The sequence below is a fragment of the Oryctolagus cuniculus genome, chromosome 21, assembly GCF_051225735.1.
Source record: "Oryctolagus cuniculus isolate XC-2025 breed Fujian yellow rabbit chromosome 21, ASM5122573v1, whole genome shotgun sequence".
NCBI lineage: Eukaryota > Metazoa > Chordata > Mammalia > Lagomorpha > Leporidae > Oryctolagus > Oryctolagus cuniculus.
In genome coordinates, this window is record NC_142887.1 from 13,385,727 (window position 1) to 13,401,651 (window position 15,925).

The following is a 15,925-nucleotide window of genomic DNA, read 5'->3' on the forward strand; positions in this document are numbered from 1 at the left end:
AGCATCTCATGGTTAAAGGCTGTTAATGTACAGGATTACACCCTACAACAATTACCTAGCTAAAAAGGTCCATAGAGCAGAGGCTGAGAAACTACTCCACAGATAAGGCTTAGGTTTCTCAATTTTGTCACATCTGGACTCAAATAAACATGGGGGAAATCTGAATCACAGAAGATGATTTGTATTCAATTATCTTAGTAGATAATAACAATACGGTATCATGATTTCTGCTTTTCAGTTTTACTTACAAAGTTACACTCTACCGCTGAAACTTCAAAATTTTTTGATTAGGCAATATATTCTAGTAGTTTGATAAGTAAGTATGAGGAGAAGCTTTGGAATGAGACAAGTCTGCTCTCAAATTTCAGTTCTAACACATAAGAGCTGTAAGGCCTGAGGAAAGTTCTTCAACTTTACTAGGATTCCATTTCCTTGTTTAAAACATCAGGCTAATCTTATCTAACTCAGAGTTATTTTAAGAATTAAATGACCCAGCCTGTGCTGTAGTATAGCAAGTTAAGAGGCTGTCTGCCATGCCGGCATCCCATATGGGATCCAGTTCAACTCCGCTGTTTTACTTTCAATCCAGCTCTCTGCTAATGTGCCTGGGAAAGCAGCAGAATATGCCCCAAGTGTTTGGGCTCCTGTACTCACCCATATGGGAGACCTGGAGGAATCTCCTGGCTCCCAGCTTTGGTCTGGCCCAGCCCTGGCCATTTGGGGAGTGAGCCAGTGGATGGAAGATCGGTCTCGGTCTCTCGGTCTCTGTCTCTCTCTCTAACTCTGCCTTTTAAATAAATAAATAAATCTTTAAAAAAAGAGAGAGAGAATTAAATGACAAATGTGTTTAAAGCACTGAGAACATGTGTCAAGAATATACTACATACTAAAATAATGTTTAATTTGGAGGGGAACTGTAGTTAACAGTATGAATTTTTGAAAAATCCCTGCTCTGCTACTTACTGCCTAACCCAAATGAGTTATTTTCCTTTTTTTTTTTTTTTTTTTTTTTTGACAGGCAAAGTGGACAGTGAGAGAGAGAGACAGAGAGAAAGGTCTTCCTTTGCTGTTGGTTCACCCTCCAATGGCCGCAGCAGCCAGCTCGCTACAGCCGGCGCACCGCGCTGATCCGATGGCAGGAGCCAGGTGCCTCTCCTGGTCTCCCATGTGGGTGCAGGGCCCAAGCACTTTGGGCCATCCTCCACTGCACTCCCGGGCCACAGCAGAGAGCTGGCCTGGAAGAGGGGCAACCGGGACAGAATCCGGCGCCCCGACCGGGACTAGAACCCGGTGTGCCGGCGCCGCTAGGCGGAGGATTAGCCTAGTGAGCCGCGGCGCCGGCCCAAATGAGTTATTTTCTGAATGTAAGCTTCAGCTCTCTCATCTGTGAAAGAGGCCATCCTTATGATAGGAAACTGATGAGGACCAACAAGAGATAATGTATGTAAAGCCCTCAGCATAGCTGGAACATAGTAAATATTCCATAGATAGGGGCTTCTTTTATTATTATTTTTTTATTTTTTTTATTTTTTGACAGGCAGAGTAGACAGTGAGAGAGAGAGACAGAGAGAAAGGTCTTCCTTTGCCATTGGTTCACCCTCCAATGGCCGCAGCAGCCAGCTCGCTACAGCTGGCGCACCGCGCTGATCCGATGGCAGGAGCCAGGTGCCTCTCCTGGTCTCCCATGTGGGTGCAGGGCCCAAGCACTTGGGCCATCCTCCACTGCACTCCCGGGCCACAGCAGAGAGTTGGCCTGGAAGAGGGGCAACCGGGACAGAATCCGGCGCCCCGACCGGGACTAGAACCCGGTGTGCCGGCGCAGCGGCGCCGCATTAGCCTAGTGAGCCGCAGCGCTGGCTGGGGCTTCTTTTATTATTAAAATGAGCCCAACAACACCCAGTGGCACTTTCCATGTACAGAAGCTCTCCCATACATGTCCTAAACTATGTTTTACCTAGTTTTGTGTTATTTGGCCTGGTTAAATAGTTGTTACATTTCTCTTAAAATTTTTACTGAATTAGCAAATGTAAATATTTTAATATACTCTAAGAGTCATGCATTCTTTTTAACTTGGTCTCTTTTTTTTTTTAAAGTTTTATTTATTTATTTGAAAAGCAGAGTTAGAGGGAGAGGGAGAGACAGATTTTCCATCCACTGTTTCACTCCCCAAATGGATATGACAACCAGGGCTAGACCAAGTGGAAGCCAGGAGTCAGGAACCCTATCCAAGTCTCTCACATGGGTGACAGGGTTCCAAGCAGTCAGGCCATCTTCTGATGCTATCCTAGGCATTTTAGCTGGATCTGAAGTGGAGCAGCTGGGACTTGAACAGGAGTCCATATAGGAATGCCAGCATTGCAGTTGGCAGCTTACCCCACTGTGCCACAACGCTGGACCCCTTAACTTAATCTTTTTAGTATAAATAGGTTTTTTTTAAGATTTCATTTATTTATTTGAAAGGCAGAGAGAGAGAGAGAGAGAGAGAGAGAGAATAGAGAAAAAGGTCTTCAATCAGATGGTTCACTCCCTAAATATCCACAATGGCCAGAGCTGGGACGATCGGAAACCAGGAGCTTTTTTGGGTCTCCCATGTGGGTTCAAGGGCCCGAGCACTTGAGCCATCTTCTACTGCTTTCCCAGGCCATACCAGAGAGCTGGATCAGAAGAGAGTAGCCAGAACGTGAACCAGTGCCCACATGGGATGCTGGTGCTGCAGGAGGAGGCTTAACCTACTACACCACAGCGCCAGCCCCTATAAATAGTTTTACAAAGGTTGTATTTTGGTTTTTTTTTTTTTCAACCGTTAAATTGTAATTGCCTTGAAGGCCAGAGCAGCAAAACAAATATCTTTCATATTGCAAAGTCTTTGAACTATCTCCTAGTTTCACCAGCAATTTTCCTAAGGTATCAAAATCGGAAAACTTGCTGGCACTCCTTGTGAGTGCCAGTTCAAGTTCCAGCTGTTCTACTTCTTCTTCTTCTTTTTTTTTAAGATGTATTTATTTGTTTGAAAGTCAGAGTTACACAGAGAGAAGGAGAAGTCTTCCATCTGATGCAGCTCCCTATTAATGTGCTTGGGAAAACAGTGAAAATGGCCAAGAACTTGGGGCCCTGCACCCACATGAGAAACCTAGATAGAATTCCAGGGTCCTGGCTCTAGCCTGGACTAGCCCCATCCATGGCAGCCATTTGGGGAGTGAACCAGTGAGTGGAAGATCTCTCTCTCTCTTTCTCTCCCTCTCTCTATAACTCTGCCTTTCAAAAAAATAAAAGGAAAAAAGAAAAAGGAAATCTCATCTATAGGCAGAATTCTCCCATGCTTAGAGTGAACAGACTTCAGAAAATACTGTTTCCAGGGCTGGTGCTGTGGTGTTGCGGGTAAAGCCGCCACCTACAGTGCTTGCTGGCATTCCATATGGATGCCAGTGTGAGTCCCGGCTGCTCCACTTCCTATGCAGCTCTCTGCTAATGCACCTGGGAAAGCAGCAGAGGATGGCTCAAGTCCTTGGGCCCTTGCACCCACGTGGGAGACCTGGAAGAAGCTCCTGGATCCTGGCTTCGGATCAGCGGCCATTTGGGGAGTGAACTAGTGGATGGAAGACCTCTCTCCCTCTCTCTCTCTCCCTCCCTCTCTCTCTGCCTCTCTGTAACTCTTTTAAATAAACAAATCTTAAAAAACAAAGCAATATATTTTAAAAAATACTGTTTCCTTAACCTTAATAATTGATGCATATCAAATAAATCCACATGTAGTAATCTCTCAGAATTCAAAGCTATAGTTAAAATAATTACCTAAAATAAAAAGGAGTTCTATAATAGCGCCTAAGATATCTCAGTCTATTAAAATGACAAATTTGTAAGTAATTCATACAATTATCCCATCATTCCAACTATCTGTTCCTTAGTTCAAAGGCTAAGTCACTACAAGTTCAGATCCAACATAAAGAGAGTGCTCACCTCTGCAGATTTCTGTATATTCTGGAATACAGAATAAGCAATAAGTGAACTTGAACCTATAATGCTGGAAGAGATAGAAGATGGTCATTAAAATAGGACAATGAGGTTCTTTCATTTTTGCCAAGTTTTTAAAATTTGTAACTAATGTAAAATAAACTGTGCTTTTTAAAAAATGTGGATTATATCCAAGCACAAAGGATTAAGAGGCCACTTGAGATTCCCACATCCCATATTGTACCAATTTAAGTCCTGACTATTCCATTTCTGATCTAGCCTCGTGCTAATGAATTCTGAGAGGAATCAGGTGATGGCTCAAATGCTCTGCTACCCACAGGGGAGAATCGGATTGAATTCTATTTTTTTAAAAAAGATTTATTTATTTATATGAGAGGCAGAGTTACTGACAGAGGGTGAAACAGAGAGAGGTCTTCCATCCACTGGTTCACTCCCCAAATGGCCGCAATTGCCAGAGCTGGGCCGATCCAAAGCCAGCAGCTAGCAGTTTCTTCCAGGTCTCCTACATGGGTACAGGGACCCAAGCATTTAGGCCATCTTCCACCGCTTTCTAAGGCCATCAACAGAGAGCTGAATCAGAAGAGGAGCAGCTGGGACACAAATTGGCACCCATATACCCAAATGGGATGCCAACACTTCAGGCAGAGGCTTAACCTGCTACACCACAGTGTTAGCTCCCGGACTGAATTCTGGACTCCTGGTTTCAGCCTGATTCAGACCTGGCTATTTAGGGCACCTGGGGAGTAAACCAACAAATAGAAGTTCTCTCTCTCCCTTTCAAGTAAATGAAATCAAACATTAAAAAAAGGAATGTTTCACAAATCTGCATGTCATCCTGTGGAGGGACCATATTAAACTTCTTTGTGCTGCCAAAGCGAACCCTTTGCCATTGATTTTGCAATCAATCCTGTTAATCAGGTCATCTGCTGATTTTCAGATATCATTCCTCAATCTTCTTTTTTCTTGATGTTATTGTTGCTAATGTTCTACCAACATGTTTAATATATTTCTCTGTAACTTAAAGAACAAAAGCAAATGCCCAGGGGAAGACTGAAAAAAAAAAACTGCAGAATTCTCCAGGCTTTTTAATACTAAGTTCATATATGAAATCAAATAAACATACCTCAGAGTAGCCATGACAAACTGTATCCATTGTATTGCAGAAAAAACCTAAGTAAAACAAGGAAGAGAGAAATTAAACCTTTTACATTTAATATTCAACCTACTCTAAGTTCACTATTTATTAACTATCTCTGCAGCACAAAATTGTATCCAAGGCCTAATCAAAACATTACCAAGTCTGAGAATGAGTGAAAAGGCTAAACAGACTCTCTCTCTCATAAAAGCAGGGTACTCCTTTTAACCTCACTAAAGGTATAGAAAGAAAATGACTGAATGAAAAAAGAGAAGTGAATGAGAAAACTAATAAAAGGAAGAATAAAATGGAAAAGAGGCAGGAAAATTTTGAGAGTGAATAGACAGATGTAAGGAATGGGTAACAAGAGAGGCACAAAAATATTAAATAAAGTTGACTGACAGAGCTAGAAAAATAGACAAAAACTGGAACAGCAAATGAGAGCAAAACAGAAGAAAACTTAGTATGGAGAGACTGAGTAAAAAATACAGAACAGGAAAGAAGAAATGGGGAGCAAAAAAGAAAAGGGGGACAGCTTCTGACCTTACCAAGTCCCAGTTGTCCTCTAGAACGTGAACCTCCAGCGAGAAGGCCATAGGAATCTTAGTTCCAACTACCCTGAAGCGGCTGACCCTTCTCTGTCAGGATCTGAATCTCTAAGCAGTGGCTTAGGCTCCACCCCTAGGCCAGCTGGGCTCCTCCCTACCTAATTCTACTCTGTACCTTGAGGGCAAGGAGAGAGGTGGGGACAAGAGGAGGAGAAAGCCAAGCAAACAAAGAACAAAAATAGAAAGGGCAGGTGACAAGGAAACAAAGTTGTAAGAAGCCTTAGGAATTGCAAGAAGGGGCAAGAGGCAAAAGTAATAAAAAGCAGAGTGCATGAGTCAGCATGAAAAGATAAACAGAGCTGCGAGAAGGTAAGAAAACAGCAAAAAGAGGAGAAAAAGAAATGGGGTAGAACGGAGGGCTGCTAAGCATTTGTCCATTTGGAGACATAAGCCATCACAGGAGATTTCATCCAGTCAATAAAGTTTTAGTAATACCAGTGAAAACCTGCAAAGAGGCTGTTTGTCATATTTAACACTAACATCTCCTTAAATATCCCAAACCCCAAATTCCCACCAGAATATATATTATTAAATTATTCATTTAATATACTTGTGTTTAAATATTAACTTTATGCAGTGAGTTATGGGAGCTACAAAGATAAATAAGATCCAGATCCAGCCTTCTAAGATTTTATATTACAGCAAGAAAAATGGCTTGAATATCAACAACTCAAATATCAACAACTCAGTTGCATACAACAATTGTATACGCAGAGTGACATTCAAATAAGGTTTGGAAGGATTAGTAAAATTTAGAGAAAAACTGCAGGAAAGAGAAAACAGAATGAAGAAAACTAATTTATAAAACCATTTATTTTTCATCCAGCCATACTTTCATATATCCTACAAATATTTCTTATAAATTAATCATTTACACTGCTGAAATAACTTAAATATATGGCTCATTTATTTTTATTAAGATTATAGTCTAGAGTGGGAGACTAGATATTGTTCAGAGAAAGTATATTTTAGTAATTTTGCTTACATTATTAGATAAACAAATACAAAAAATACCAGGAAAGTTTTAAATTCAGAAATCTACAGTAAAAGGTCTTAAAGAGTTTTGAAGCCTCTAATCATGTCTACTTTACAAGGGCGAGGTGGACTAATGACAGTCTCATCAAGTGATAAAAAGATGCCTTTCGACAAAGGACTCTTGTGTTAGTCAAGAACAAATCTCAAATTGTTCAGAGAACTGCCACGCTAAATCAGTCTACTGCTCCTGATAAGATAATGACCCCTGGAGAATCTTTCTCTTTGGCATCTCTTCCAAACTGTCTATACCACCTACCAACATTTGAGAATTTAGTCTTTACCTTTTCTCTCTAAACTAATTTTCTGTATATTTGGCACTCTTCCCCTTTGGAAGATTTTTGGAAACACAATTTTGCCATCTTCCTTTCTCAGAAGGGTAACCCAAGCTCAAACAATGAAATAAGTGATTTTTTTTGTTTTTTTCTTTTCCTCGTTTTGTTAAAAAAAAAAGCTCCATAGTATGTTCAGACACATCCTAGCTCTTATTTAATGTAATTGTCTACTATTTACAAACCAATTAAAATGAACAGGTATTTATTAAACTTAAATCCTTAACACAATCTTTGAGGTAAAGAGTATCATTCCCATTTTAAAGATGAAGAAACTGGGGCCGGTGCTGTGGCGCAGCGGTTAATGCCCTGGCCTGAAGCTCGGCATCCCATATGGGCCCCAGTTCGAGACCTGGCTGCTCCATTTCCAATCCAGCTCTCTGCTGTGACCTGGGAAAGCAGTAGAACACAGCCCAAATCCTTGGACCCCTGCACCCACGTGTGAGACCTGGAAGAAGCTCCTGGCTTCAGATCGGCGTAGCTGCGGCCAATTGGGGAGTGAACCATCGGATAGAAGACCTCTCTCTCTCTCTCTCTCTCTGCCTCTCCTCTTTCTTTCAAATAAATTTTAAAAAAGAAAAAAAAAAAAAAAGATGAGGAACCAAGGCTTAAAAATGTTGTCCCTGGAGCCAGTGCTATGGAGACGGGTTAAGCCACAACCTGCTGTGCTGGCATTCCATACAGGCACCTGTTTGAGCCCAGGTTGCTCCACTTCCAATCCAGCTCCCTACTAATGCACCTGAGAAAGTAGCAGAAGCTAGCCCAAGTGCTTGGGCCCCTGCACCCATGTGGGAGAACTGGAAGAAGCTCCTGGCTTCGGACTGGCCCAGTCCTGGCTGTTGCGGCCATTTGGAGAGTGAGCCAGCAGATCAAAGCTCTCTCGCTGCTTTTGCCTATCCCTCTCCATAACTCTGCCTTTCAAATAAATAAATTTTTTAAAAAAGTTATCATTTCTCCAAGGATGCAGTCATCAGGAAGTAATGCCAACATTCAAACTCAGTCTGACTCAAAAAGAGTTCTCACTTTTAATCACCACATTTCTCTAGCAGGAAGCTGTTTAACAGAAAAACAGGGAAAGACAATTTTTAAAATTAATTTGACCTCATGGGAGCTCTTTGATCATTTACGCATAGAAAAGAGAACACATACCTAGTGAAGAGAGCAGTACAGGTTTTAGATCAGGCAATTTTTAAAAAATATTTATTTATTTATTTGAAAGGCAGAGTAACAGAGAGTCAGAGGCAGAGAGAGAGAGAAAGACGGGGGGGGGGGGGGGGGGGGATGGGTCCTCTATCCACTAGTTCATTCCCCAGATGGCCGCAACGGCCAGAGTTGTGCCAATCAGAAGCCAGGAGCCTCTTTCGGGTCTCCCACGTGGGTGCAGGGGCCAAAGGACTTGGGCCATCTTCTGCTGCCTTCCCAGGCCATAGCAGAGAGCTGGACTGGAAGTGGAGCAGCTGGGATTCCAACTGGCGTCCATATGGGATGTCAGCATTGCAGGCAGTGGCTTTACCCACCATGCCAAAGGGCTGGCCCTGCAATTGTTTCTTAATTATTATGACACTAAAATCACAAGCAACAAAAGAAATAAGCAGGTAAATTGCTATTCAAATTTTTAAAAATTTGAGCTTCAAGGATACCATGAAGAAAGTGAAAAAACACTCCACAGAAATCATTTGTAAATCATGTATCTGATAGAGGACTTATATATAGGACATATAAAGAATTTTTACAATTCAATAATAAAAAGAACCCAACTAAAAAATGGAAACACTTTTAAATAGAGACTTCTCAAAAATATATACTAGGGGCCGGCGCTGTGGCGCAGTGGGTTAAAGCCCTGGCCTGAAGCACCGGCATCTCATATGGGCACTGGTTCCAGTCCCTGCTGCTCCACTTCTGATCCAGCTCTCTGCTGTGGCCTGGGAAAGCAGCAGAGATGGCCCAAGTCCTTGGGCCCCTGCACCCATGTGGAGACCTGGAAGAAGCTCCTGGCTCCTGGCTTCGGATCAGCGCAGTTCCGGCTGTTGCAGCCAGTTGGGGAGTGAACCATCAGATGGAAGACCTCTCTCTCTGTCTGTACCTCTCTCTGTAACTCTGTCTTTCAAATAAATAAAATAAATCTTTAAATACACACACACACACTAATGATGATCAAGAACATGGAAAGACAGCATCAGTAGCCATTAGGGAAATCAAAATTAAAATCATAATGATATGCCATTTCAAAACCATGAGGATGGCTATTATCAAAAAGACAGACTATAGTAAATGTTGATGAAGACATAGAGAAACAAGAATCCTCCTACACTGCTGATGGGAATGTAAAATGGTACAGCTACTTTGGCAGTTCCTTAACAGGTAATAGGATGTCTCTGGCTGTAATATCCCCATGTCTACTAGGTATATAACTATGAGAAATGAAAACATATGCCCACCTAAAAACTTGGGACACAAATGTTCACATTAGCATTTAGCATTATTCATAATACACAAAGAAGTAGAAATACTCCAAATGTCAATCAGCTGGTGAATGGATAAATAAAATGGACATCCATATAATCAGCAATGAGAAGCAAAGAATTACTGATATATGTTACCACATGAAAGAACCTTAAAAATATTCACACTAAGTGAAAGAAGTCAGTCACAAAAGACTATATAATAGGATTTAATTCCTAAAAAATATCCAAAATAGGCAAATCTATAGAAATGAAAAGTAGGGGCTGGCACTGTGGCACAGCAAGTTAAAGCCCCGGCCTTTGGTGCTTGCATCCCATATGGGCACTGGTTCAAGTCCCAGCTGCTCCACTTCCAATCCAGCTCTCTGATATGGCCTGGGAAAGCAGTAGAAGATGGTCCAAGTCCTTGGGCCCCTGCACCCACTTGGGAGACCCAGAAGAAGCTCCTGACTCCTGGCTTCGGATCAGCACAGCTCCAGCCATTGCGGCCATTTGGGGAGTGAACAGGCAGATGGAAGATCTCTCTCACTCTCTCTCTCTCTCTGACTCTACCACTCTCTGTAACTCTTTCAAATAAAGAAAATAAATCTTTAAAAAAAAAAAAGAAAAACATGCAAAGTAAATCAGTGATTATCTAAGGATAGTAGTATAGTTTGGGAAGGAATGAAGAATGACTGCTAATAGGTATAAAGTTTCTTTTTGGGGTCACACAAAAGTCCTAAAGTTATTGGTGATGGTTGCAAACACTGTGAATACACTAAAAATCATTAAATATTTTAAAAGTATGAATTAAGCAGAAGGCATTGTGATATAGCAGGTTACAGAATGCCAATCCCATATCAGAGTGCCTTTTCAAGTCCTGGCTCTTCTGCTTTTGATCCAATTTCCTGCTAATATACCTGGGAAGGCAGCAGGTGAAAGCCTGGGTTCTTGCCATCCACAGAGGAGAACTGAATGGAGTTCCTGGCTCCTGGAAGATATACCTCTCTTTTACTCTACCTTTCTTCTTCTTCTTCTTCTTCTTCTTCTTTTTTTTTTTTTTTTTTTTACAGGCAGAGTAGACAGTGAGAGAGAGAGAAAGGTCTTCCTTTGCCGTTGGTTCACCCTCCAATGGCCGCAGCAGCCGGTGCGCTGCGGCCGGCGCACCGCGCTGATCCGAAGGCAGGAGCCAGGTGCTTCTCCTGGTCTCCCATGGGGTGCAGGGCCCAAGCACTTGGGCCATCCTCCACTGCACTCCCGGGCCACAGCAGAGAGCTGCCTGGAAGAGGGGCAACCGGGACAGAATCCGGCGCCCCGACTGGGACCAGAACCCGGTGTGCTGGCGCCGCAGGCGAAGGATTAGCCTATTGAGCTGCTGCACCGGCCTACTCTACCTTTCAAATAAAAATAAATAAATCTTAGAAAGGGGTGAATTATATGGTATGTGAATTTTACCACAATAAGGCTATTGGCAAAAAAGTGAAGTTTGGGATTAAAAACAAGAAAAATATGCTCCATTGATGGAATTTGTGGTTAATCGTTAATAGATAACATGTTTCTGCCTTTCTAATGGAAAAAAATAGTATTCAGAATGAAAGGGATAAAACAAACATTGTAAGAGGGAATTGAAGATAAAGACTGTAAGAGAGCACCTGACTACTACAAATAAATCCGCCACTTTTGGTCAGGATTTTGATAAAACTTGCACGTTAACCCCTACTGGACAAAATCTGGGAGTTCTTGTAAAAATAGAAAAATTTGTGAAAAACTGGTGATATCTAAATATTTTTTTAAAGATTTATTTATCTGAAAGAGTTACACAGAAAGAGGAGAAGCAGAAAGAGAGAGAGAGAGAGAGAGAGGGAGGGAGGGAAGTCTTCCATCTGATGGTTCACTCCCCAATTGGCTGCAACAGCCGGAACTGTACCGATCTGAAGCCAGGAGCCAGGAGCTTCTTCCCGGTCTCCCACACGGGTACAGGAGCCCAAGGACTTGGGCCATCTTCTGCTGCTTTCCCAGGCCACAGCAGAGAGCTGGAGAGGATGTGGAGTAGCTGGGTCTCGAACCGGTGCCCATATGGGATGCTGGCGCTTCAGGCCAGGGCATTAACGCACTGCGCCACAGCTGGCCCCAATGACTAAAATATTTTTATACTTTAATAAGGATAAGTCGAACGGAGCTGGCACTGTGGTGTAACGGGTAAGGCCGCCACCAGCTCTCTGCTATGGCCTGGGAAAGCAGTGGAAGATGGCCCAAGTCCTTGGGTCCCTGCACCCAAGTGGGAGACCCGGAAGAAGCTTCCTGGCTCCTAGTTTCAGACTGATGTGGCTCTGGCCATTGCGGCCATCTAGGGAGTAAACCAGAGGATGGAACTCTCTCTCTCTCTGCCTCTCCTTCTCTCTGTGTGTAACTCTGACTTTCAAGTAAATAAATATATCTTAAAAAAAGAAGAAGAAGAAGAAGAAGAAGATGGCCCAAGAACTTGGGCCCCTGTACCCACATGGGAGACCTAGAAGTAGCTCCTGGCTTCAAATCGGCACAGTTCTGACTGTTGCAGTCATCTGGGGAGGAACCAGCAGATGGAAGACACCTCTCTATCTCTCTCTCCGCCTCTGCTTCTCTGTAACTCTGCCTATCAAATAAATAAATAAATCTTTAAAAAAATTTGTAATGCAAATTCAAATTTTTCTGAACTGTCCCCCCAAATCACATACATACAAACACAAACTGGACTCTTTCTTGCAATATTTCTTACCAAAGAATCTGGTTGTATAAGACTGGATCCTGTTATCTTTGATGACTATTTCATTTATACATACATATATATGCAAAGAAATATTTTTAAAGATTTATTTATTTGAAAGAGAGCAGGGGGCTGGTGCTGTGTCATAGCGAGTAAAGCTGCCACCTGCAGTGCTGGCATCCCTTGTGGGTGCTGGTTTGAGTTCCGGCTGCTCCCCTTCCAGCTCCCTGCTGTGGCCTAGGAAAGCAGTAGAAGATGGCCTGAGTGCTTAGGCCTCTGCACCCACTTCGGGGGCCCAGAAGAGGCTCCTGGCTCCCGGCTCCTGGCTTCGGATATGTGCAGTTCCTGCTGTTGCGGCCAATTTGGCTGTGAATCAGTGGTTGAAAGACCTCTCTTTCTCTGCCTTTCAAATAAATAAATTAATTAAAAAAAAAAAAAGGCAGAGTGACAGAGCGAGGAAGAGACAGAGACAGAGAGACAGAGAGAGAGAGAGAGAGAGAAAGAGAGAGAATCTTTTATCTTCTAGTTTACTTCCCAACTGGCTTCAACAGCTAGGGCCAGGCGAGGCCAAAGCCAGGAGCTAGAAACTATTTCCTGGTCTCTTCATGGGTGGCAGAGACTAAGTATTTAAATCATCTGCTGCTTCCCAGGTGCATTAGCAGGGAGCTGGATTAGAATTTGAGTAGGCAGAACTCAAACCAGCACTCCAATATGGGACATACATGTTTCAAGTGGCAGTTTAACCTGCTGTGCCACAATGCCTGCCTCATATATGCAAAAAAATTTTTTTTAAGATTTATTTATTTTTATGTGAAAGAGTTACAGAGAGGGAGAGACACAGAGAGGGAAGATCTTCCATCCTCTGGTTCACTCCCCGAATGGCCAGAAAAGCTTGCACTGGGCCAGGCTGAAGCCAGGAGCCAGGAGCTTTATCCAGGTCTCCCATAAGGGTGGCAGGGGCCCAAACACTTGGGTCATCTTCCACTGCTTTCCCTGCTAACTCCATTAGCAGGGAGTTGGATCAGAAGTGGAACAGCTGGGACATGAACTGGCACTCATATGGAATGCTAGCGTCACAGGGTTTATTTGCTACACCACATTGGCGGCACCCTCACAAAAAAGTTCTGACATTCATCCATAACAGGGACTTCAAAGGCTCATAGAAAACGCCTATTATGAAAAAGCTATGAGGGGCTGGTGTTATTAGTAAGCTAAGCTTCTGCCTTTGGCGCAGCATCCCATAAAGGTGCTGGTTCGTGTCCCAGCTGCTCCTCTTCCGATCCAGCTCTCTGCTTACAGCCTGGGAAAGCAGTAGAAGATGGCCCAAGTCCTTGGGCCCCTGCATCCATGTGGGAGACCCAGAGAAAGCTCCTGGCTCCTGCCTCGGAACAGCTCAGCTCTAGTCATTGTGGCCATCTGGGGAGTGAACAAGTGAATGGAAGACCTTTCTTTGTCTCTCTCTCCTTCTCACTGTCTGTAACTCTACCTCTCAGATAAATAAATAAGATCTTTTTTTTTTTTTTTTTTGACAGGCAGAGTGGACAGTGAGAGAGAGAGACAGAGAGAAAGGTCTTCCTTTGCTGTTGGTTCACCCTCCAATGGCCGCCGCGGCTGGCGCACTGCGGCCGGCGCACCGCTCTGATCCGATGGCAGGAGCCAGGAGCCAGGTACTTCTCCTGGTCTCCCATGGGGTGCAGGGCCCAAGCACCTGGGCCATCCTCCACTGCACTCCCTGGCCACAGCAGAGGGCTGGCCTGGAAGAGGGGCAACCGGGACAGAATACGGCGCCCTGACCGGGACTAGAACCCGGTGTGCCGGCGCCGCTAGGCGGAGGATTAACCTAGTGAGCTGCAGCGCCGGCCCAATAAATAAGATCTTTAAAAAAAGAGAAAAAAAAAAAGCTATACTTAGATATCAGATTTTTTGTACCAAAATAAACATATTTTAATTCCATTTTCTACAAACCTTTTGAAGTATCCTGTGTGTGTGTGTGTCTGTGTGTGTGTATGCAGACAATTATTGAACACAAACATTGGTTAATTATGGTGGTAAGTCCCATAGAATGCAGTATATAAATGACATTCTTACCCTCACATTTATTTGACAAGCAAGTTTGTAAATTCAATTCTACTTAAGCTTCTCAATTTCTTTGTTTTTTTTTGGTTTAGTTTTGTTTTTGTTTTTTGTTTTTTGTTTTGTTTTTGTTGTTGTTTTTTGACAGGCAGAGTGGACAGTGAGAGAGACAGAGAGAAAGGTCTTCCTTTGCCGTTGGTTCACCCTCCAATGGCCGCCGTGGCCGGCGCACTGAGGCCAGCACACCGTGTTCATCCGAAGCCAGGAGACAGGTGCTTCTGGTCTCCCACGCGGGAGCAGGGCCCAAGCACTTGGGCCATCCTCCACTGCACTCCCGGGCCACAGCAGAGAGCTGGCCTGGAAGAGGGGCAACTGGGACAGAATCTGGCACCCCGAGCGGGACTAGAACCCGGTGTGCTGGCGCCACAGGCGGAGGATTAGCCTAGTGAGCTGGGGCGCCGGCCTCTTTTTTTTTTTTTTTTTTAAGATTTATTTATTTTACTTGAAAGTCAGAGTTACACAGAGAGGAGACCGAGAGAGAGGTCTTCCATCTGCTGGTTCGCACCCCAATTGGCCGCAATGGCCGGAGCTGCGCCGATCTGAAGCCAGGAGCCAGGAGCTTCTTCCAGGACTCCCACATGGATACAGGGGTCCAAAGACTTGGGCCATCTTCCACTGCTTTCTCAGGCCATAGCAGAGAGCTGGATCGGAAGAGGAGCAGCCAGGTCTCGAACTGGCGCCCATATGGGATGCTGGCACTGCAGGTGGCAGCTTTACCCGCTATGCCACAGCGCAGGGCCCATCTCAATTACATCATTATTCTCTAACCTGACTATTAACCTCTGGTGGTCCCAAACCTGTTACATGGTGAGACCCTTCAGACTCTCAACTAATTTATTGTTACAGATTCCTCTCAACATTTTCCCAAGACAGCTGTGCATGCTTTTGCCCTGGCTAGAAATACAATTTCCTGTTGCCTTATAAATCTCTCTTATCCTTCAGATCCAGGTCAGACATCAGCTCCTGTCTGTGGCTCCCCCTGGCACTCCTGAGCACCACCGACTTGTCTTAATTTAGAATCTACAAGACAGAAAGCATCCCTTCAATGATGAGGAGAGACACAAGATGAAAATAAAGATTTTCATACTCACAGGTCCTGCAGTGGGAAGTGGCACAGAGCACACCCGGAGACCATACAGAGGGCACAGGCAGGGACAGAGCAGCAAGTTCATGGGCCAAGGTGGCTGTTGAGTCCAGGACATCGTCCATACACAGATGTCCTGCGGGGTTTTTTAACTGGTGAGTTTAAAGCAAGCAAGCACGAGTTCCAGGAGGTCATGCTGTCACTGCGAGGTGGTCACTGGGGTGTAATCTCCATGATGACGTAATGCGTGGCAGCCGGGCAGGTGGGCACCAGGGGGAAAAGTGCATAGAGGCCTCTAGATGAGCCACACTGAGGAGCTGGGAGGAGACGCCCAACGGCAAAGCGTGCCAAGGCAGACAGGGCCGCACTCCCGGCGTGACAGCGTCCAATTTTTACATTCAGCACGGTGGCTGCCGTGGCCCCTCGCGCCTGCACCAGTTCACAC

General features: G+C 44.1%; 1 protein-coding gene across 11 annotated transcripts in view; it reads right to left on the reverse strand.

Annotated features, from left to right (window-relative positions):
* TMEM116 (transmembrane protein 116) overlaps positions 1–15,925 on the reverse strand; it is a 105,799-nt gene that overhangs the window by 89,000 nt on the left and 874 nt on the right. For 3 of the 11 annotated variants that reach the window (XM_089323159.1, XM_089323155.1, XM_008272246.4), the window contains exons 2-4: positions 15,488–15,616; positions 5,096–5,142; positions 3,958–4,021 (exon numbers count right to left, since the gene is read on the reverse strand). In XM_089323159.1, the coding sequence (XP_089179285.1) occupies positions 3,958–4,021; positions 5,096–5,142; positions 15,488–15,598 (222 nt within the window). In that variant the 5' untranslated portion in view covers positions 15,599–15,616. Of the gene's footprint in view, positions 1–654; positions 809–3,957; positions 4,022–5,095; positions 5,143–5,650; positions 5,816–15,487; positions 15,617–15,925 lie in introns of those variants that run through there. The other 8 variants (XM_089323157.1, XM_008272249.5, XM_051826837.3 and 5 more) reach the window with 7 other exon arrangements.